Source organism: Ostreococcus tauri (genome assembly GCF_000214015.3).
Source record: "Ostreococcus tauri WGS project CAID00000000 data, contig chromosome 16, whole genome shotgun sequence".
NCBI classification, from domain to species: domain Eukaryota; kingdom Viridiplantae; phylum Chlorophyta; class Mamiellophyceae; order Mamiellales; family Bathycoccaceae; genus Ostreococcus; species Ostreococcus tauri.
The window spans coordinates 498,770-517,228 of record NC_014441.2 but is presented as its reverse complement, the minus strand read 5'-3'; the positions used below and the strand labels follow the sequence as shown (position 1 = coordinate 517,228).

At 64.6% G+C, this 18,459-nt stretch overlaps 14 protein-coding genes across 14 annotated transcripts; 6 read left to right on the top strand and 8 right to left on the bottom strand.

The window, feature by feature from the left end:
- Window positions 1-22: 22 nt before the first annotated feature.
- OT_ostta16g02680 (Conserved oligomeric Golgi complex subunit 5) lies at window positions 23-2,578 on the bottom strand (the record flags this gene model as incomplete). Its single annotated transcript, XM_003083707.2, has 1 exon — window positions 23-2,578. One exon carries the CDS (start codon window positions 2,576-2,578, stop codon window positions 23-25), a length of 2,556 nt encoding a protein of 851 aa, XP_003083755.2.
- Window positions 2,579-2,754: 176 nt separating this feature from the next.
- On the bottom strand, window positions 2,755-3,126 carry OT_ostta16g02677 (unnamed product; the record flags this gene model as incomplete). The annotated part of the gene is made up of 1 exon (XM_003083706.1): window positions 2,755-3,126. The coding sequence occupies one exon, from the start codon at window positions 3,124-3,126 to the stop codon at window positions 2,755-2,757; it is 372 nt and encodes a 123-aa protein (XP_003083754.1).
- Window positions 3,127-3,595: 469 nt separating this feature from the next.
- OT_ostta16g02675 (unnamed product) lies at window positions 3,596-4,647 on the top strand (the record flags this gene model as incomplete). The annotated part of the gene is made up of 2 exons (XM_003083705.1): window positions 3,596-3,739; window positions 3,772-4,647. 2 exons carry the CDS (start codon window positions 3,596-3,598, stop codon window positions 4,645-4,647), a joined length of 1,020 nt encoding a protein of 339 aa, XP_003083753.1.
- Window positions 4,648-4,707: 60 nt separating this feature from the next.
- On the top strand, window positions 4,708-6,174 carry OT_ostta16g02670 (unnamed product; the record flags this gene model as incomplete). Its single annotated transcript, XM_022985609.1, has 1 exon — window positions 4,708-6,174. The coding sequence occupies one exon, from the start codon at window positions 4,708-4,710 to the stop codon at window positions 6,172-6,174; it is 1,467 nt and encodes a 488-aa protein (XP_022840396.1).
- A 409-nt stretch (window positions 6,175-6,583) lies between these two features.
- Window positions 6,584-7,861, top strand: OT_ostta16g02660 (Amino acid transporter, transmembrane; the record flags this gene model as incomplete). Its single annotated transcript, XM_003083703.1, has 1 exon — window positions 6,584-7,861. One exon carries the CDS (start codon window positions 6,584-6,586, stop codon window positions 7,859-7,861), a length of 1,278 nt encoding a protein of 425 aa, XP_003083751.1.
- A 183-nt stretch (window positions 7,862-8,044) lies between these two features.
- Window positions 8,045-8,833, bottom strand: OT_ostta16g02650 (Zinc finger, CCCH-type; the record flags this gene model as incomplete). Its single annotated transcript, XM_022985608.1, has 1 exon — window positions 8,045-8,833. The coding sequence occupies one exon, from the start codon at window positions 8,831-8,833 to the stop codon at window positions 8,045-8,047; it is 789 nt and encodes a 262-aa protein (XP_022840395.1).
- A 339-nt stretch (window positions 8,834-9,172) lies between these two features.
- On the top strand, window positions 9,173-9,733 carry OT_ostta16g02640 (unnamed product; the record flags this gene model as incomplete). Its single annotated transcript, XM_003083701.2, has 1 exon — window positions 9,173-9,733. One exon carries the CDS (start codon window positions 9,173-9,175, stop codon window positions 9,731-9,733), a length of 561 nt encoding a protein of 186 aa, XP_003083749.2.
- A 32-nt stretch (window positions 9,734-9,765) lies between these two features.
- Window positions 9,766-10,551, bottom strand: OT_ostta16g02630 (Alpha-ketoglutarate-dependent dioxygenase AlkB-like; the record flags this gene model as incomplete). Its single annotated transcript, XM_022985607.1, has 1 exon — window positions 9,766-10,551. One exon carries the CDS (start codon window positions 10,549-10,551, stop codon window positions 9,766-9,768), a length of 786 nt encoding a protein of 261 aa, XP_022840394.1.
- Window positions 10,552-10,662: 111 nt separating this feature from the next.
- On the bottom strand, window positions 10,663-12,498 carry OT_ostta16g02620 (Mg2+ transporter protein, CorA-like/Zinc transport protein ZntB; the record flags this gene model as incomplete). The annotated part of the gene is made up of 1 exon (XM_022985605.1): window positions 10,663-12,498. One exon carries the CDS (start codon window positions 12,496-12,498, stop codon window positions 10,663-10,665), a length of 1,836 nt encoding a protein of 611 aa, XP_022840393.1.
- Window positions 12,499-12,655: 157 nt separating this feature from the next.
- OT_ostta16g02610 (NADH:ubiquinone oxidoreductase, 17.2kDa subunit) lies at window positions 12,656-13,027 on the bottom strand (the record flags this gene model as incomplete). Its single annotated transcript, XM_003083699.1, has 1 exon — window positions 12,656-13,027. The coding sequence occupies one exon, from the start codon at window positions 13,025-13,027 to the stop codon at window positions 12,656-12,658; it is 372 nt and encodes a 123-aa protein (XP_003083747.1).
- Window positions 13,028-13,350: 323 nt separating this feature from the next.
- OT_ostta16g02600 (Tetratricopeptide repeat) lies at window positions 13,351-14,244 on the top strand (the record flags this gene model as incomplete). The annotated part of the gene is made up of 1 exon (XM_003083698.2): window positions 13,351-14,244. The coding sequence occupies one exon, from the start codon at window positions 13,351-13,353 to the stop codon at window positions 14,242-14,244; it is 894 nt and encodes a 297-aa protein (XP_003083746.2).
- Window positions 14,245-14,333: 89 nt separating this feature from the next.
- On the bottom strand, window positions 14,334-16,172 carry OT_ostta16g02590 (NADH:ubiquinone oxidoreductase intermediate-associated protein 30; the record flags this gene model as incomplete). Its single annotated transcript, XM_003083697.2, has 1 exon — window positions 14,334-16,172. The coding sequence occupies one exon, from the start codon at window positions 16,170-16,172 to the stop codon at window positions 14,334-14,336; it is 1,839 nt and encodes a 612-aa protein (XP_003083745.2).
- A 257-nt stretch (window positions 16,173-16,429) lies between these two features.
- Window positions 16,430-16,780, bottom strand: OT_ostta16g02580 (Cytochrome b5-like heme/steroid binding domain; the record flags this gene model as incomplete). Its single annotated transcript, XM_003083696.1, has 1 exon — window positions 16,430-16,780. The coding sequence occupies one exon, from the start codon at window positions 16,778-16,780 to the stop codon at window positions 16,430-16,432; it is 351 nt and encodes a 116-aa protein (XP_003083744.1).
- A 270-nt stretch (window positions 16,781-17,050) lies between these two features.
- On the top strand, window positions 17,051-18,412 carry OT_ostta16g02575 (Nicotinamide N-methyltransferase-like; the record flags this gene model as incomplete). The annotated part of the gene is made up of 1 exon (XM_003083695.2): window positions 17,051-18,412. The coding sequence occupies one exon, from the start codon at window positions 17,051-17,053 to the stop codon at window positions 18,410-18,412; it is 1,362 nt and encodes a 453-aa protein (XP_003083743.2).
- Between the last annotated feature and the right edge of the window lie 47 nt (window positions 18,413-18,459).

The following is an 18,459-nucleotide window of genomic DNA, read 5'->3' as shown; positions in this document are numbered from 1 at the left end:
CGCGTTACACGACGCGGGCGTTCTAGGACGCCAAGCGCTCGCCCGAGGCGCGCATGAGGGCAAAGGCGACGTCACCGCGAGCCGCGTCGCGGTGTCCTTCCTCGAACACGTCGAGCGTGCCCTTGACCCCGCGCCAAACCTCGGCGTCGCTCGCTCGTTTCAACAACCATGAGGCGTATTGCTTCAAGTTGAGAGACGCTCTCTTCGCCGGCGTGCGCAACTCGCTCGGGGCGCGGGAATATAGGTGGTGCAAAAGCACTCTCGGCGAGAGGTCGGCGATGAGAGGGGAGCGCTCGATGCTCTCCGTGGGTAAGAGTACGAGCGACTTGAACGCCTTCATGGATTTGAAGTCGCTCGATGACTCCGCCTCGACGCCGACGACGCCCGCGTGCGTCGTCAGCGCGTTTTCAATTTCGGTAATTTCCTTCACGAGACGCATCTTTCCACCTTGGTCGAGCTCACGAATCAACGACGCGTGCACGATGAGCGCGCGAGCGATTCGCTCCCCGAGCGCCAGGCGAGCCGCCATCAAGGGGCCGTGCGAAGCGGAGAATAGACCCGGATACGATTCGGCGACGTGCGCAATCGTGGACGTGACGGCGATGACGTTTTGCGCGCCCTTGTCTCCCGTTGCGGATTTGTAATCGCGATCGTGCATCTCCGCGAAACGATCATCGCACCAATCACCAACGGCGTCGAAGAAAGGTTTGGTCGCCTCGAACGCGGCCGCGGCGACGTGCTCGAGCCCAGCCTCGAGCGCGCGCCTGGGCGCGGGCGCAAACGACGGCAGCACCTTGCTCAACAAACCGTGCACTCTCGAGAGCTGCTCCGCGATCTGCGCGTTCGATCGCTGCGTCGGATTAGACTCCTCCAGTACGCTCGATTTCTCGATCGACCGACCGATTGACCGTTTGGCGCGATCGGCGAGCGCCTTGAGCGCCGAACTCGCGTTCCCGCACGCGTTGTTCAGCAAGTGATCGTAATCCGCCACGGCGTCAATCTCGTATCGAATGCGTGAGAGAAACGCATCCGCGCTCGTCCGTTCGATCGTTCGGCCGTTGACGAAACAATTGTTCGCCGATTCCGTGAGACGGGTGAGCGATCGGGCGAAAAAGGCTGCTGCGATTGGATCCACGGCGCGTAAAACTTGCGCGCGCGTCGAGCCATCTTTGCGAACGCATCCGGGCGCGCCCTTGGCGGCTTCCGCGTCGCGCGCGCACTTGTTCACGACGCCCTCGATGGCACCTATCAGAGTCGGGAACCCCTTTTGCAACGCGCCGGCGATGAAGCCCGCCGCGGCGTGCGTGCGAGACAGGTGTTCGCTCACCCCCTTGGCGAAGACGGCCCAGAAACGATCGCACAGCGCCTGATTGGAAGTCCTCCCGACAACTTCCTCGATGAATAGCGTCTGCGTGAGCGGATCGCGCTTCTTAGCCAGTACTCTTTGTAAATGCCACACGGACATGGCGTTGTCGTACACGGCGTCCATGGAGACGTCGATTCGACGCCACAACGCCTCCATCCACGCGCGCTCGGCGCCGTGCGGAGGCGCCGCGAGCTGTCGACCGCCTCGTCTCCCTTCGCCGCTCGTGCTCGCGCCCGCGGTGCGCCCGACGGCCTCGGCGTCCATGGCATCTTTCACCGCATCGATCGCCGAAGCGGCGTGAAACGACACGCGAGCGTCCACGACGTCACGCAGTTCATTCAGGTTGTAGTGCACCTGAAGCGCCGCGCCGACGTTGGCCTGCGACATGGCCTCCATGCCGCGGTCCAGCGCCGCGTTCGTCTCGCGACTGATCGCGCTCGAGCGCTCGCGAATGTACGCCATCTGTTCTTCGACGACGTCCACGCCGTCGAAATCTCCGCCCGCGCTCTTCAGCGTCGCCTTAATCTCACCCAAGAGCTTGGCCGCCTTGCTCAGCTCGCTCGAATCCGAAAACGAGCCATCCTCTTCTACGCGGCACTCTCGAAGCTTACTCGTCAGCTTCAACACCTTGACGATACCTCTCAAGGTTTCTCCCGTCGACGTCAATCGTTCCAACGTGCGCGTCGCCGCCTCGATCGCGCGGTGCGGTTCTCCGAGTTGGGTCGCCACTCTTCGCACGGCGTCCGCGACGGCGCTCGAGCCGTCGCGAATGGTCTCCATCGTCACCTCCGCCTCGCGCATCCCACTCAGGGCTCGATCGAGCGTCTCACGCTTGGCGATCACCTCTTCTCGAATCAATCCCTCCATCGTGCGCGTCCCTTCCGCGAGCGCGGCGACTTCGTCCAAAGCGGTTTGAGACGATCCGCTCGTCAATTCCACCGAACCGCGTCGCGATCGCGCGATCGCCTCCCGCGCGTACCGCACCGCGTCGAACGCCTCTTCGTCCGCCGCGCCGGACGCGATCGACGCCCCATCGTTCGCGCTCGACGTCGTCGAGTCGCCCTCGAACCATCGTCGCACCGCGCTCGCGGTGCCACCGTCCTCGTCGCTCGCTCGGTGACGCCCGCGGTCGAGCGAGCGCGACGCCCGTCCGGTGCAAAAGGGCTCTAGGAAGGGTTTGGATTCGATCACGCGCCTGAGCGGGTCGATCATGCGCGCGAGCGCGAGCGGGGGCGAGAACGCGCGCGCGGGCGAGTGCGGTGCGCCGCGCGGAGACGTTCGAGCGCGCGCGCGCGCGAGGCATTCGAAAGCGCACGCGCGCGCTGCCTAGACTACGATCGCATGAAAACAAATGAATGCCACTAACTAATCGACCGCTCGAACGGTCCTCACGCGTCCTTTTTCTCGCCGCGTTCCGAACTCTCTCTCTCTCGCGCGGGACCCGCCGGCGGCGGCCCAAAGCCGCTCGGGTTGGACGACGGCATCCCGCGCTTGGAGAATCCCGCCGACGCGAACGCGCGCTCGGTAAACCCCACCGCTCTTTTCACCACGAACTCCTCCGTCTTCATCGCCGCCCAGCACGTCTTTCGCATGAATTTCTCCGCGTACCGCCTCGACGTCGCCTCGACGTTCGTCCCGTACGCGAACCGCGTGAGTCGCAAGCCTCTTCGGTAGAGTCGTTTCACCCCGAACGCGCGCACGGCGAGCATGACCGCCAGCTTCTTCGCGATCCACAGTTTGACCAGGAGCAACGGCGGCATGAATGCCGCGACACCGCGCGATCGTTCGTGCACGCCTTCGTCGCGTCGACGCGTCGATGCCGATGGGCGTCGACCGCGCGCGTGCACGAGCGAGACCACGGACGAGGCCTCGCGCGCGCGCTCGACGTCGACGCGCCCTCGACGCCGCACTCCGCGCTCGCGCGCGCGGGGGCGAGGGCGAGGCGCGCGGTGGCGTCGATGCGCGCGTCGACGTGGACCTCGACGTGCACGGATGGACGTGACGTGAGACCACGACGCGGGCGACGAGGGGGGACGTCGAACGCGCGAGCGATAGCGCGAGGTGGAGGACATGGTGAACGTCGCGCGCGCGCGCGAGACGGGGGCGTGGAGGAGGCGACGCGGTGGAGGTGGACGTGGTGGACGGCGGCGCGCGCGGGGCGCGGCGTCGACGCGCGCGGCGCTGGGTCGACGAGACGCGCTGCGAGGGACGACGACGACGATCGCGACGATGACGACGGTGCGCGTGACCGAACCCGCGCGCGCGGCGGATCGACCGGCGCTGTGCGGATACTTTGATGAGTTTAGCGGCGGCTTGGCGCCGAGGTACGCGTTCGACACGCCGTGGAACGAGGGGTTCGTCGACGCGAGCGCGGTGTTCGTGCGAGGGGTGGGGATTATAAAAAGGCGAAAAAGGCGAAAAAGGCACCGGTGTTAGCCGTCACGAACGGTCCCGGGATCGCGCACGGGTACATGAGCGCCCTGGAGACGCTGAGCGGCGAGGCTGGCGGCGCTCGAGAGGTGTTCTTTTACGACCAGCGCGGGAGCGGGAAGAGCAAGGGCGCGTCGTCGTACGATTTGGCGCTCTACCTCGACGAACTGCGAACGGTCGCTCGTGAGTTACGTTTGGTGGAAGAGGGCGGCGCGCACGTTCTCGCGCACGGATATTGGGGCGCGCGCCTGGCGACGACGCTCGCGGCGGAAGTGCCCGGATTCGCTCGATCCGTCACCTTGGTGGCGCCGACGGCGACGAGGAGACGAGAGGTGGCGGACTGGCGACGTGCGCTGGAGGATATATCCAAAGAATCGCGCGACGCGATTTTAGATTACGAAGAAGATCTGGATCCGTCCAAACGCGCGATGAACGATCGAGGTTTGCGGGAGTTTAGCGAGCGGTTTGTCAGCATCCGCGGCGACCGCGGCGCGTGTTTCAACGATGTTCTCGCCCCGAGATCGAGTGATGCTCCGCGAAACGCGATCACGGGTGGTAAATATTTCAGCGTCGCCGGGTCGCTCGCGAACGACGTCATCGATCTCCGAGGTCTGGGCGAAAAGCTAGGGAAGAACGGCGTGCGGGCCGTGCGCGTCATCAGAGGCGAGCGAGACGCCGTGACGCAATCGAGCGCGCGCGAGATCGTGGACGCCATCAACGCCGAATCGAGCCAAGGTGCACCGTTTTGCGCGTACGACGAGATCGAGAACGCCGGAAGCTGCGCGTTCTTGGATCGCGGCGATTACTTTTTCGAGACTCTAAACATATGCGTGGAAAAGGCTGATGACTAGTCGACGACGGTCGCGGTTGACCTCACTGTCGGCGGTGCGGCATTTCAGCGCATCAGCTGCATGGGCGAGCGCGGTGCATCCGATGATTTGGATAGCGCGAACGAGTGCGCTGACGCCCATCGGCGGATCGCAAAGCGTCGAGCGAGACACACTCGCGCACTAGCGAGAGCTCTCGGAGACGCTTCGACGCATCTAAAAGCGTCTCGAGAAGACGTCGACGACGAGGATGACGTCGACGATGAGGACGAAGACCCGAGAGAGACCGTCGCCAGAGTCGCTCGAGAGGCAGCGGAGACGCTCCGGCGCGAGAGGAACGTTTTCGTCGACATTGAACGCGACGCCGCGGAGACTTTTTTTTTAGAATTCAGCTCCGAGTCTGCAGTCGAGCCGAACACTGATTCTTTGCGCACCATGACGCGCATCGCGCGCGAGCGCGAGGCCTCGAGACAGGAGAGTGTGAGAGAGACGAGGTATAGATTTCGGCGCGACATGATCGACGACGCGGAGGCGAGCGGCGAGACGAACGACGAACTCGTCGAGGCGTGGAACAATCTGTTGAGAGAAAACGCGGAGAGGACGTGCAAGGAAGGAGACGGTGATCGCGTCGATTGCATGGAGCTCGACGCGCGATTCCGCGCGCAATTGAGTGCGTGTAAACGAGCGCTCGAGCCCAAGGAGTCGCTTGTTCTCAGATTGAGGGCTCACACGGTGGCCAACGTGGACGCTTCGTTTGACGACGCGCTCGTCGAGTGCAGACGTGAGCTCGCGCACGCGGCGACGCTCGCAGCGCACGCGCGCACGCGTCGTGAAACGGCGTTTCAGTCGTTATTGACGGGCGCGCGCGCCTCCTTTGACGAGACGTTGCGTCGACGAGACGAGTTGCGTTCGCGCGCGCTCGAGCAGACGGATGCGCTCATCGAGGCTGAGCGACGCTCGAGAGAAGAGGATGCGTGCCGCGAGGCGAACGCGAGACGCGCGTCGCTGATGTCCACCGCGGTAGAAAACGCGCGCGAAATGCGTCGTCTTCGAGACCGTCTGGATCATCGCGTCGAGGACACATCCGCGCGCCTGCACGACGCGCTCGCTCGAGCGCCGCTCCGTTCGGCGAGGTTGAAGGACGCGTTGCGTCGCAGACGAGGCGGTGAGGCGCAGAGACGCGCTCGAGAGCGCTTGGCCACGCGCGTGATGAAGAATCTTCGCGTCGAGCTCCACCGGGTCAAGCGCGAGTACGCCGAGCGAGAAAAGTCGGAGGCCGCGCTCGGCGCCGCGTCCGTGCGCTCGGCGAACCAGTCTCTCGAACGACTCAACGCCGCTCGATCTCGGCCGATCGGAACCGACAAGACGGCGGCGATCCGCGCTATGAAACACGCGCGCATCGCGCAGCTCCAGCGCGAGCTCGACGCCGCGGAGCGTGAGATTTGGCGAACCGCGCTCGGAAGCGTTCCGCCGAAGACCTTTCCGAGCAGTCTCCGGCGACGCGCCGAGGCGTACGAACGCCTCGAGCGGGCGATGCGTCGACGTGATTAGCGCGCTCGATGTCAATCATGCATCGCATCACCCACGCGCGCGGCATCGTCCTCGCACGCGCGCGGCATCGCGGTATTCCGAAGCGACCGTTCGACGCGCCGCGCGACGCGGCCAGGGACCCTCGGGACGAATGTCCTCGTTCCCCACCGACCGACGCGTCGACATCCCGCACACCGACGCGCGCGTCGTCGTCGCCCCACGCGCGCGCGCACCGACGTTCGCGATGTCACCGACGATACCGATGCGCTGCGTCTCCGCGGTCGCCCACGCGCGAGGCACCGCGCCCGTTCGCGCGCGACGCGGTGAAACATTCGACGGACGCGTTCGAGGACGAATGACGACGACGCGCGCTCGAGACGATCGATGCGCGATGCGCGTGGGGGCGGGGCGATGCGCGGAAGCGTCGTCGATGGCGCGCGCGTCGGTCGAGGCGAAGGAGGCGTGGAGACGACGACGCGAGACGACGGATGGGCGACGCCGAGCGATCGTCGCCGGCGCATCCGCCGCCGCGGACGGAGGCGAGTCGGTGGCGATCGTGAACACGGTCAAGGCCATCTTCGGTGCCGGTGGGTTCGCGCTTCCGTGGGCGTTCGCTCAAGGTGGCATCGCCCTGGTCGGATCGTGCATGTTCGCCTCCCTCGTCTTGGCGCTGGAATCGCTTCGCATGTTGGTCAAGTCGCAGGACGTCTTGGTCGCCGCGGGAGACGCCTCCGCGGCTGAGGTCGCCACGTACGCCGGACTCACTAAGACGGCGTTTGGTCCCATCGGTGACGTCGCGTGTCGAGTGATGAACGTCTTGACGTGCTTCGGGATCACCGTGAGCTATCTCGTGTTCATCGCGAAGACGCTTCAGGTGTTGATGCCGGCGTTGGGGGTGAGCGCGTTCGGCGTCGCGCCCACCTTGGTCTCCATGCTCAACGTCGTCGGGCCGTTCATGATCGCGCTCGGATGTATCCGTGAGATGAGCGGCGTGGCCACGATCTCCGCCGTCGGTACCGCGTCGGTGGCGATTGGGATGATCATGACGGCCACCGCCGCGCTCTCCAATCCGCTTCAGCTCGGAGCGCTCCCGTTGGCCAACTTTGCCGCCTTTCCGGGCTTCTTTGGCACCGTCGCCTTCTTATTCTTCATCCACTTCACTCTTTTCGGAATCAAGGAAGCGATGCCGCAGCCCGATAAGTTCTTTGGCGCCGCGGTGAAGGCGTTTACGGGCGCAGCCGTCTTCGCCGCGGCGTTCGGCGTCGCCGGCGCAGCCGGGTACGGTCCAGCCGTCTCCGACGTCGTGGTCACCATGCTCACCGGTTGGAGCGGTGTTTTCGTGCAGCTTTTGTTGTGCCTTAACCTCCTCGCCACGTACCCGATCATGGCGCAGTCCGCTCTACGAATCTGCGAGAACGTGTTCGAGGGCGATAAGCCGGGCTCCATCTCGACGCCCGCCTCCATCGGCGTGCGCACCGCGTTCACCGCGGGCGCCATCTGGACCGCGGGCAACGTCCCTAACTTTGGCGTCGTTCTCGGCTACGTCGGGGGCGTATGCTGCTCCATCCTCTCCCTCGTTTTACCCGCCATGATCTTGTACCAATCGCAAAACAAGGTGAAGAATACCATGACGGCGAACGAGCTCGCGCGCATAGGCGGCGTCTTCGCCACCGGTCTCACGTGCATCGTGCTCTCGATCGTGCTGTGATGCGGGCATTCAAGTGACGCGATTCTTCGATGAGTCGATGAGTCGCGATTAGTTTTTCGTGCTGTGTAAAGGAACATGAGGGAAAGAAGAAAAATGACCGACGCGCGTCCGACGACGAGGATGTTTCTCATTCCAAATAGCACCGTGTGCTCGTCGGGCGATTTTCTACTCGCGGTTCGCGGTCTACTCGTTCATTTGCATCTCCGTCCCCGCGCTCACATCGGTAGTCGCGGTGCCAGCGCCTTCACCCGCGTGCGAATACTTGCACGCGTCGCCGGCTCGACAGCTTCCGCGTTGGAAGAAGATGCACTGAATGCCCGAGGTGTCCACGTCGGGCACCTCGGCGCCGTCCGTTCCGTCTCGCGACCAGGTCCTATTCTTCCCTCGTCCGCCGCCGCCGAACGGTGGCATCGTCATGGCACCCATCCCTCCTCCACCGCCGTACGCCGCCATCATTCGCGGATCCACCATGACCATCTGTCCGCCCGCGGCGCCGTACGGCGAAAACCTCGCCCCGGGCATGAATGGATACGGCATCTGCATCCCGTGCATCGCCCCGTTTCCGTACCCTCGGCCGCCGCCCTGCCGTCTATTACGGTTCGGTCCACCGCTCGCGTCGCCCTCCATGCTCGAACCCGCGGTCGCCGCCTTGAGAGAGTCGAGACACACGCCGCACAACGGAGGGTTCCCCCCGACGACGGGTCGAAAATTCACGACGGTGCTCACGCGACATCCCTCGCACTGCCCACTGTGCGCCGGGCGTCCGCTCACCTCATCGATCGTTCCCGTGGGGTACCATCCCGGTCGCGTCGGCGCCCGCTCGCGCCGTCGTTCGTTCGGTCCACCGTTCCCGCCCTCGCGTCGGCGTCCGTCCCGTCCCCCGCGTCCGCCCCGTCCTCCGCGTCCGCCCGATCGATCCCGCTTGTTCCCGTGGTTCACCGGCCCGTTCGCGTGCTGCGCGTCGTCATCCATCATCGCGTCCTCGCGCGCGTTCACCCGTTCGCCCGCCGCGTGCGCGGCGGCGATCGCGGCGTCCAACGATGCCATGCTTCGGCGTCGCCTCGCTTCAAAAACGCCTCGCTTTGCCTCTCTTCGCGTCGCCCGTCGCCCCGTCGCCCCGTCACGGCGTCGCGGCGGCGCGTTCGCGTTCGCGTTCGCGCGTTCGCGTGCGCGCGTCGCTCGATCGCGCGCCGTCCCGAACGCGAACGCGCCGACGGGGAACGACAGACGGCGGCGGACTAGGGTTTAGGACGCACGTCGACGAGGGTTTAGGATGCGCGCGACGCGTGCCGGTGGTGCCACCGCGAGATGATGGCGATCGCGAACGTGGTGCGTCGACGCGCGCGCGACGTCGTTCGCGGCGTCGGACGCGGGTCGACGGGTGCGGTGATTTTACGCGCGCGCACGGGCGCGATGAGGGGCGGAACGGCGTTGAAGGGGGTGGAGGAGGCGACGGTGATGATGAGGCCGACGGAACGACGGTTCGAGTCGCCGATGTTTGGCGACGCGAGGCGATGGATGACGACGGGCGACGGGCGCGCGAGCGAGGACGGGGGGTCGGTGGACGCGTGCGAGGGGTCGATGGAACTTCTCGCGGAGGAGATGGATTTGGAGCGGTGCGATGGGGACGCGAACGCGAATCCGGCGCACTTGGAGGTGGAGGCGGCGCGATTGCGACGCGTCGCCGAGGATCTCGAGAGCGACGCCGAGGCGCTCGACGCGCGATCGTTTCGTCGAATGCGACAACGGGCGCGGGAACTCGTCCGGCGGGCGCACGAGAGACGAGACCAAGCGGATGAGTTGATCGCGCGCGCGCGGTTACTCCGAGAAACGCCGAGATTACGAACGAACACGACGAGCGAACGACGATGATGCCATTTTCCACGATACGAATGCATGTGCGTTTACACGACGGTACGCTTTCGCACGAAAACCACGGAGACTCTACCTCGGGGATTTCGCTCGACGCGCGCGCCCGGATTTAATCCCAACGCGCGCGCGTTCGCCGTCTCCTCCGTGACGACGTCGGCGTCCGTCTCTCGAATGCCGTGACGCAGTCTGTACGCCGTGCCCTTGTACGTCAACACGCTTCTCGGTTCGAGCAAGACGCTCGCGATCGGTCGTCCCGTGATCTCGCCCTCGGAAGGCCAAAATTCGATGAGCGCCGTCCCGCGAAGCGTGAGGATCGACACGTCCTCGGCGTACACCGCCCCGTCCGAGTGCGGCGTGATCCCACCTCGTGATTCGTACTCGTTCACCAAGACGTGATTTGGCTCCGCATCGGACGTTTTCCGGTTCACCATCGCTCGCATGAGCGCTCTCAAATACGCTGGAAAATGTTTCAAATCCTCCTCGCCTCGAAACAGTTGAGACGGCGCGTTCCCTCCCGCGTTCATCACTCGTCTCGCGTTCGACCACGACGTCCACCACGACGACGGCGACGCGAGCAACGCGCGCTCGAGTTCGTCCGCGTCTCTTTCACCCAGCCACTCCCGTTCGTACGACAATCCATCGACGGTGGCGATGGGAATGGATTTTTCTGACGCGACGCCACATCCATCGTCGTCCAACGTCGTGTCGACGAATCCGTCGGGGAAAAAGCGGTCGTGTCGTTCACTCGTCGACGTCACCTCACTCTCGCGCGTTTTCGCCGCGCGAACGAGCGCGCGAACGTCGATGGAAGGCGCCATGCGTCGTGATGTGACGCACGCGCGACGCGCGTCCCTCCGAAGACGAAGCGTGGAATGGTCTGGAATTCAGGACCTCTGGATTACAATGACGGTTTATTTCGACTTGTCCATCTAAAATAGTCGGTAGTGTCGGCACACGCGAAGCAAGAGCCCCAAGAGCACGAGCGTCGCGATGGTGCCCACGATAACGACGACGAGAAACATGTCGTGCCGATTCTCAATGTTATTCTTGATGTTCATGCCGAAGATGCCGACGACGACGGAGAAGCACGTCAAGCACAGCGTCGCGGTCGTCAGGATGAGCTCTAGTTGAATCAGACGGTTACGTTGAGAGTCGAGTTCGATCTCGATCAAGTCCTCCAAGTCATCGATGTACTCGTTCAACCCGTTGAGCGAGCGGTGCGTTGAATCAATGTGCGTGAAGTACGTCTCGAGCAAATCTTCGAGCTCTTGCAGATCCTTGTCGTCGTCAAAGTGATCAAAATACGGGTGCACCCCTTCGGCCGTGGTGGGGATGCCCAACGGGGAACGGGGAACGGGACCGCCGCCGCTTGACATGCTCAACGCGTGCTCGAGCGGCGGTCGCCCGCCGGTCGATCTTTGTTGCGTCGACGCGTTCCCGGTTGGTGTGTCCGTCGACTCCTCCCGCGTGAGCGTCTCCTGCTCCTGCTTCGCCTTACGAGTGAGATACATATCACGCATGTCCGAGTCATCGTCCAGGTAACGCTGAATCTCTTCTCTCACCTTGCTCACGCGACCGCTCACTCGAACCAGTCTCGTCTTCATCCTTCTCACGCGCTCGAGATTGACGTTGTCAACGCGCTTGCGGAGAGCCTCGAGCGCGGGCTTGGAGTCGAGTTCGACTTTGTTCGCTTCGACCTCGAGTGAGTTGCACACCATCTCCAGGGCGACTTCGAGAGCGATGAATTCAAACGGAAATTCCTCCGCCGCCGTCGCCTGCGAGATGGACTTTTCCGGAGACGTCTTCGCCGACGACGTCGTTTGATGCGTCGTCTTACCCTCCATCATGGAAGATAAGTCCGCAGCCGATAAATTTAGCGGTATGCTCTGCGACTTTGGCATCCTCTCTCGAAGTCTCTTTCGTCGCAGGAGCCGTGCCGTGAGCTCGGGCAAAAAGTGCGTCACCGTGCTCGTCTGTGAATCCGTCATGATCACCTCCTCGTGCGTGATCAAAATCTTCACCTGTTCCAGGTTCACCACGATCGCACGCTCACGACAGAGCATCGCCGCGGAGTAGGAGTCCGCCGTGGTCGGTTCGAGCACGCGTAAATCCCGCAACGGCACGCGGAGCAGCGTCGCGATTTTCGTCTTCTCCATGCTCAGCTTGTTCACGTTCCCTTGCGCGTTGATTCGCACCCACCCCACCTTGGCGCGCCCCGTCGTCGCCGCCGGCTTCACGGGTTCGAGCTCATCTCCCGGAGGTTTGTCGTAATTACCCACCCCCGTCGCCGGTTTCCCCACCACGACTTGTTCCAAATCCGCCTCTCCGTTCGCGCCTCGCACATCCTCCAACCCCGCGATCGACGCCGCCGGCGTGTGCGTCGCCGTGGACGACTCGTATCCGGTGAACCCGAGCAAATCTCTCACCGCGCTCGCGCCCGCGTCCAGCTCGACGCGCTCGTTCGCCGCTCGCCGCGCGCTCGGTTCGTTCTCGCGCGCGGCGCTCCTTCGTTCCGCGTCATCGTCGATCCCGTGCGGTGACACCCCCGACGCGCGCTGTTGTCGCAGCATCGCTTCGTACTGCCTCGGCGCGAGCGGTGGGATCGGGGGCGTGGACGACCGCGAGGGCACGGCGCCGCGAGTGAAATCATCCAAAATCGCGTTCGAGAGGTGTTCATGTTCGCTCGGTCTCGACGACGTCGACGCGCGCGTCGCGCGCTCTGCGCCCTCGCGCGGTCCACCGTCCTCGGCGTCCGCGTCCGGCATCGCGCGCGGGGCGCTCGAACGACGGGCGCGCGCGACGCACTCTGCGGGGCGTTTTGAATTCTGGTACGGAGGCGACGGGCGAGACGCGACGCGAATCCTCCGCGCGCGAGCGGTACACACCGGTACAATTACACGAACGAAGGATGTCTAGTAGCGATCAATTCGGGGTCCACGATTGGTACTTTTTCCAATCCCGCGATGGCCCGCCGTCGCGGTGGAAGTGTCCCTTTGGCAGGTACGTCCCCGCGTCGCTTTGTCCCCGAATGAACGTCGGGACGGGGTCTTCGTACATCGGCTCCATCGCGTTCGGCAACCCCGGCTCGTCGTTCACGTAGTGCAACCACCCGTGCCACTCCCTGGGCACGTTCGCCGGGGAGTAATCGTTCGGGTTCGCGTACGCCACCCATCGCGACCGCCCTTGCTGGGCCTCGACGTCTTCGTAATACGCGTTCCCGTGGACATCCGTGCCCACGAGGACGCCCCGACGCCGTTCGAGGTGGAACACGCTGCCGTCTAAAATCTTCGTCATCGTCGACGCCGCGCGATCGCTCGCGCGTCGCGCGCGCGCCGCCGGAGCGACCGCGTCGAAAACCCGCGCCGCGCGACGCCAGCGCGCGATCATGCCTTCGGGGCGACCGCGTCGACGCGCGCGACGGCGGACGCGTCGGACGATGCGATCGAGCGAATTTCTCCCCGGCACCGTGCGCGCGCGCGGACGACGGGCGCGGACGGCGGCGTCGCGGGCGCCGCGATGTGTCATTCAATCGCGAATCCAGCGCGCGCGAGGAAACCGCGCGGGAGATCGCGACGCGCGACGTCGGTGACGCGCGCGGGTCGATCGTCGCGCGCCAGATGACGGATCGGCGCGTCGACGACGCGGTGGTGGCGTCGACGACGGCGCGGACGCTGCTCGCGAGCGTGGACGAGGCGCGCGCGCTGATCGTCAATCTGCGTGGACGCGCGCGAGTGAATCCGCTTCGAGGGGCGTCGAGCGCGACGCGACGGGCGCACGCGAGGGCGGAGACGCTGGTGAAGCGATGCGCGGCGATGGGTGATTTTGAGGCGGCGCGAACGTTGGGGGGATATTTGGTCGAGCGGTTCGGGGAGGACTCGGCGCGCGCGCGGGCGGCGCGCGCGGCGGCGGAACGCGCGGCGGGCGAGACGGAAAAGGCGGAAAAGATGATCGAGGAGGGGCTGGAGCGATCGCCGTACGATCAGCGATTGATGCGATCGCGCGTGGCGTGCGCGCTCGATCGCGGAGACGAGCGCGAGGCGATCGAGCGCCTGTGCGAGTACCTGGAGACGCACGGCGCGGATGAGGAGGCGTGGAGCGCGCTCGGAAAGTTGTACGCCGGGCGAGGGGAGTACGATAAGGCTTTATTTTGCTACGAAGAGGTCGTGTGCGCGATGCCGTTCGATGCGAACGCGCACAGAAAGATGGCTGAGGTGTTGTACACGGCGGGAGGACGCGAGAACGTGCGGGACGCGAAGAACCACTTTGCGTTGGCCATCGACTTCACGAGCGGTAAAGACGTGCGCGCGATGTACGGTGCGATTTTGTGCGCGAAGCGACTGCGTGAGACGGAAACCGATGACACCGATGGGGTCGTTCCCAAAGGTGAGGGTGCGGCGCTCGCAGATGCCGCGGCAGAACGATTGTTACAGCGGTACGCGATGGAGAATGAATCAATGTTGCGCGTCGTACGACCGCAAATCAAACGTCTCGTCGCGCCATCAGAGGGATAGATAGTTCATAGCAGAGAGAGTGTGACGAAATAATCTCGTTGCGTTACAGCTTGGCGTGCGATCGATTTGCACAAAGAATTACTTTCTGCTCACGTGTTCTTCTCGAGAACTTCCAGCGCCGGCGTGAGGTAGTTCGCGCCCGCTCTTGATTTGACCGAAGTGATGAGCTCGTATTCGGCTTGTTCGCTCTCGTACTCGTACCCGACATCGAACGATCTGTTACGAGCTTGTTCGTCGTGCATCGCCCGAACGCACACGTCGGCAACGTCGGCGCAGGAGATCGGGGTGTTGATGCGCTCAGTTTGGTCAAAGATGAGCGCCTTGGCGCCGCCCGCCTCCTCCACGAGCTCGCCCGGGCGAACGATGGTGTAACCGACGCCCGAGTTGCGGAGCACCCGTTCACCATCACGCTTCGCCTTGAGGATGCGATCCTTCTCGTCACCGTCCTCCAGACCCGCGCCGAAGCAAGAAACCAAAATGACATCCGGCTCCTCGCCCTTGGGAATCGCCTTGACGTACTCGAGCGTCAAGTCGAACCTGTTATTGCTGCCGCTCATCACGTCGCTCATCGAGACGTCGCGCTGGTTCTTGCGCGCGTCGAAACGCAGACCGATTCGAGAGATTCGTCGGAGATCGAGAATATCATCACCGTCTTCGCCGTACGTCGTTTCCCCTTCGTTGACAAACTTGTGGAACGGCATGCGAATGACTTGCCAGCCACCCGTGGTGTTGAAGGAGAATCGGAATTTGGAGCCGTCATCTTGGGTCAAGACGACGCTGTATCGCTTACCGTCGCCCTTGAGGCGGAATAACAACCCCTCCTTGGTGGCGTAATCGACTTCGGCTTGCAAATCCTCCACGTCCGCGCTCGCCTCAGCCTTACCCGTGCGCGCGACGACGAACCCGTTAAAGGTGGCAAACTCGAACGGCTTGTCCTCGTCTTCGGGGTAAAGCGGATCGAAGTTCACGCGTTGCATCTCCGCAGCGGCGGCCCATCGACTGTCGGACTCGTTACCGACGTCCATTTCGTCCACTTGCCACGCCTCGTACGCCGTCGGGTGCTTGAACGCGGTGAGCATCACCTTTGACTTGGGGCTTCGTCCCTCGCGTCGCGCGGCGAGCATGTGATAGTAGTCTTGCATGCAAGACACCACGTTCTTCACCCCTTGGGTCTCCACGTTGAACAAATCGCTCGTGATGGAAGAATTCGCGCTGGCGCAGTAGATCACCTTGGTCACTCCCACCATGGCCTTTTTAATCGCGTCCTTGTCGCCGACGTCTCCGACGACGACCCGCACCGCCGTCGGCAACTTCTCGACATCTTCCTCCTTTCTCACCAGCGCCTTCACCGTGTACCCCCGCAGAAGAAGCTTACGAATGAGCACTCGACCGATTCGTCCCGTCGCTCCCGTGACCATCACCGTGGTGAACTTCGCGTTCGGCGTCTCGAACTCTCCGACGACGCTCCCGCTCAGGAGTTCCGCGCCGTACACCTCGTCCAACCCCTCTCCATCCGCCGTCCTCGTCGTCTTCTGCACCGAGGTCAACCGCGTAAACTGTTTAAACACGTTATCGAACGCCGCGCGCGACTTCCGTCCCAAGTTTACCGGGTTCACGTCCTCCAGACTCGTCGGCGTCGGCGTCTTCCCTCGCCCCCGTCGTTGCTTTCGCGCGCGCATGGCGTCCACCATTTCCTTCGTCAGCGCCGCGTCCTCCCTCGTCGACGTGTCGTCATCACCACCGTCCTCGTCCTCTCGCGCGCTCGCTCGCGCGCGCGTCGGTCGCGTCGTCGTCGTCGTCGTCGTCGTCGACGGTCGCGTCCTTCGCGCCGTCGCCGCTTTATCCACGCGCGATCGCGTCGTTCGCGCCGTCGCGCGCGTCGAGGCGACGACCACGGAGGCGCGAACGTCGCATCGCGCGAGCGGCATCGTGCGCTCGAGCGCGCGCGTGTGCGGGCGACGCGTTCGTCGACGACGGCGGCGGTGATGGGGACGTCGACGTCACGATGTGTATTTCATGGGTCACGACTCGTAGAGAGGGACTCGTGGTGCGCACGCGACGGACGCGACGGACGCGACGGACGCGACGGACGCCACGGACGTCCACGCACTCGAGCGCGCTGCGATGCGTCGTCGGCGTCACACGCGTCGGCGTGACGCCGTCGCGACGCGCGCGCGTCGACCGCTCAGCGCGTCGCCAAGACGCCGCATCGATAATCCTCCACGACGTCGAACGCCCGACTCGGGTGCTGCGGCCCCTTGAACCCTTTCGTCGCGTCCCCGCCCGCGTTCTTCAAGATCGCCTCCACCCCACCGGGGTGTTCGTGCACGTACTCGGTGAGATCGTACACGACGTCGTCGATGATGACCCAGACGTCGTCCGCGTCGGCGTGTCGCGCGACGTCCTCGCGCGTCCACGTCGCCCGCGGGTCCAGCGTCCGCGTCGTCGGCGTCGTCGGCGACGTTCGCCTCGCGCGGAGGAACCACCGACACGTGATCGCGACGAGGACGAGGACGAGGGCGACCGCGAGACGCATCGCGCGCCGGGCCGTCCGTCCCGCGCGCGATGATTCAACCCTCGGCGCGCGACCTACACCCCGCGCTCGACCGCGGCGTCGTCACCGCGCGCGCGCGGCGCTCGAGCGCGTTCGTCGCGCGCGCGTCCGCGCCGCCGTCGCGGTCGAGCGCCGCGCGCGGGCGTCGCGAAGTCGCGGTGAATGAATCATTCAGAATGATGATGCGCGATGGGCCCAAAGCGTCGCCGCGCTTCACACCTCGCGACGCGCCGCGCGACGCGAGCGCGCGCGATGGCGGACGACGACGTCGTCGTCGCGCTCGCGCTCGCGCTCGCCATGGGCGATCCCAGGGCGGTGGTGCGTCGCGTCGAGGCGAATGTGATGGATGTCGGGCGAGACGATCGCGACGCCGTTCGCGCGCGCGCGGGACGCGACGACGAAGGCGACGACGACGGGGACGACGACGATAGCGACGGCGACGGCGACGGCGACGCGCGGGCGCGCGCGCGCGCGCAGGCGTCGTTGGCGATGATTCTGCGCGCGTCGGCGAAACTGTCGCCGGCGTACGCGGCGCGGTGCGCGCGACGCGCGATCGAGCGCGCGTCCGTCGTCGGTGGGTGCGTTCGCGATGACATCGCGGCGTACGCCGTGGGATGGTCGGGGAAGACGTGGGAGACGGTGGACGCGGCGGTGGACGCGGACGCGGATGGATTCGGATTCGCGCGGAGCGAACGCGACGGGTGGCGAAATCGCGCGTACCTGTACGCACCGGTGCGAGGAAGCGCGCGCGCGCGCGCGATTGAGAACAGAGAGGGTAACGCTTTGACGTCGCTGGGAACGCGGGCGTGCGATGCGATTTTCGCGAGGACGCAGAGCGACGCGCTCGCGGGATCGACGGGGGCGTTCGCGTGGCCGGCGGGACTCGTCGCGTGTGAACTCATCGCGTCAAAGATCGGTGACGAATTGGTTCGAAATCGACGCGTCGTCGAGCTCGGAAGTGGGACCGGGGTGACGGCGACCGTGCTCGCTCGCGCGTCGCCGAAAGCGCTGACGCTCACCGATCGAGACGCGACGACGCTAGAGAATTTGGCGGCAAATCTTCGTTTGAACGCCGCGATCGATCGAGGCGCGAACAACGTCACCGTCGCTGCCATGGACGTCACGTTCGACGCGCTCGATGCGCCCGCGTCGATGCGCGCTGGAACGTGTTCGGTTCGCGAGTTGGATTGGGAGCGCGCTTCGACGTCCTCCATGTTCGCCCTTGACGCCGAGTTCGTGCTCGCTGCCGATTGCTCGTACGATCCGACGCTCATTCCAGGTTTAGTTCGAGCCCTGCGAGCGCTCTTAAAGGTACCGAGCTCCGATGCGTCCGCGCAGCCGACCAAGTTGATGACGCTCGACGCGGCCGCCGCCGAGGCGCGTCTATCCGGAGCGTGCGCGAAAACGCCGTGCGCTCTCATCCTGAGCGCGGTGCGTCAAGAGACCACGATGGACGTCCTTATCGATGCTCTGGAACGAGCTCGGTTACATCCGGTGGACGTCACGAGCGTGCTAGACGCGAAACACCTTTCCAAATTTCTCTTTCGACCGGGATGGGCGCACGCGCGAGACGAGTTCCGCGCCTTCGCGTGCACCCCCGTCGAGCAGTCGTGAGTATTGTTTTCATAGTGCGTGTTATTGATCCCTAGGTAGTCTTAGCG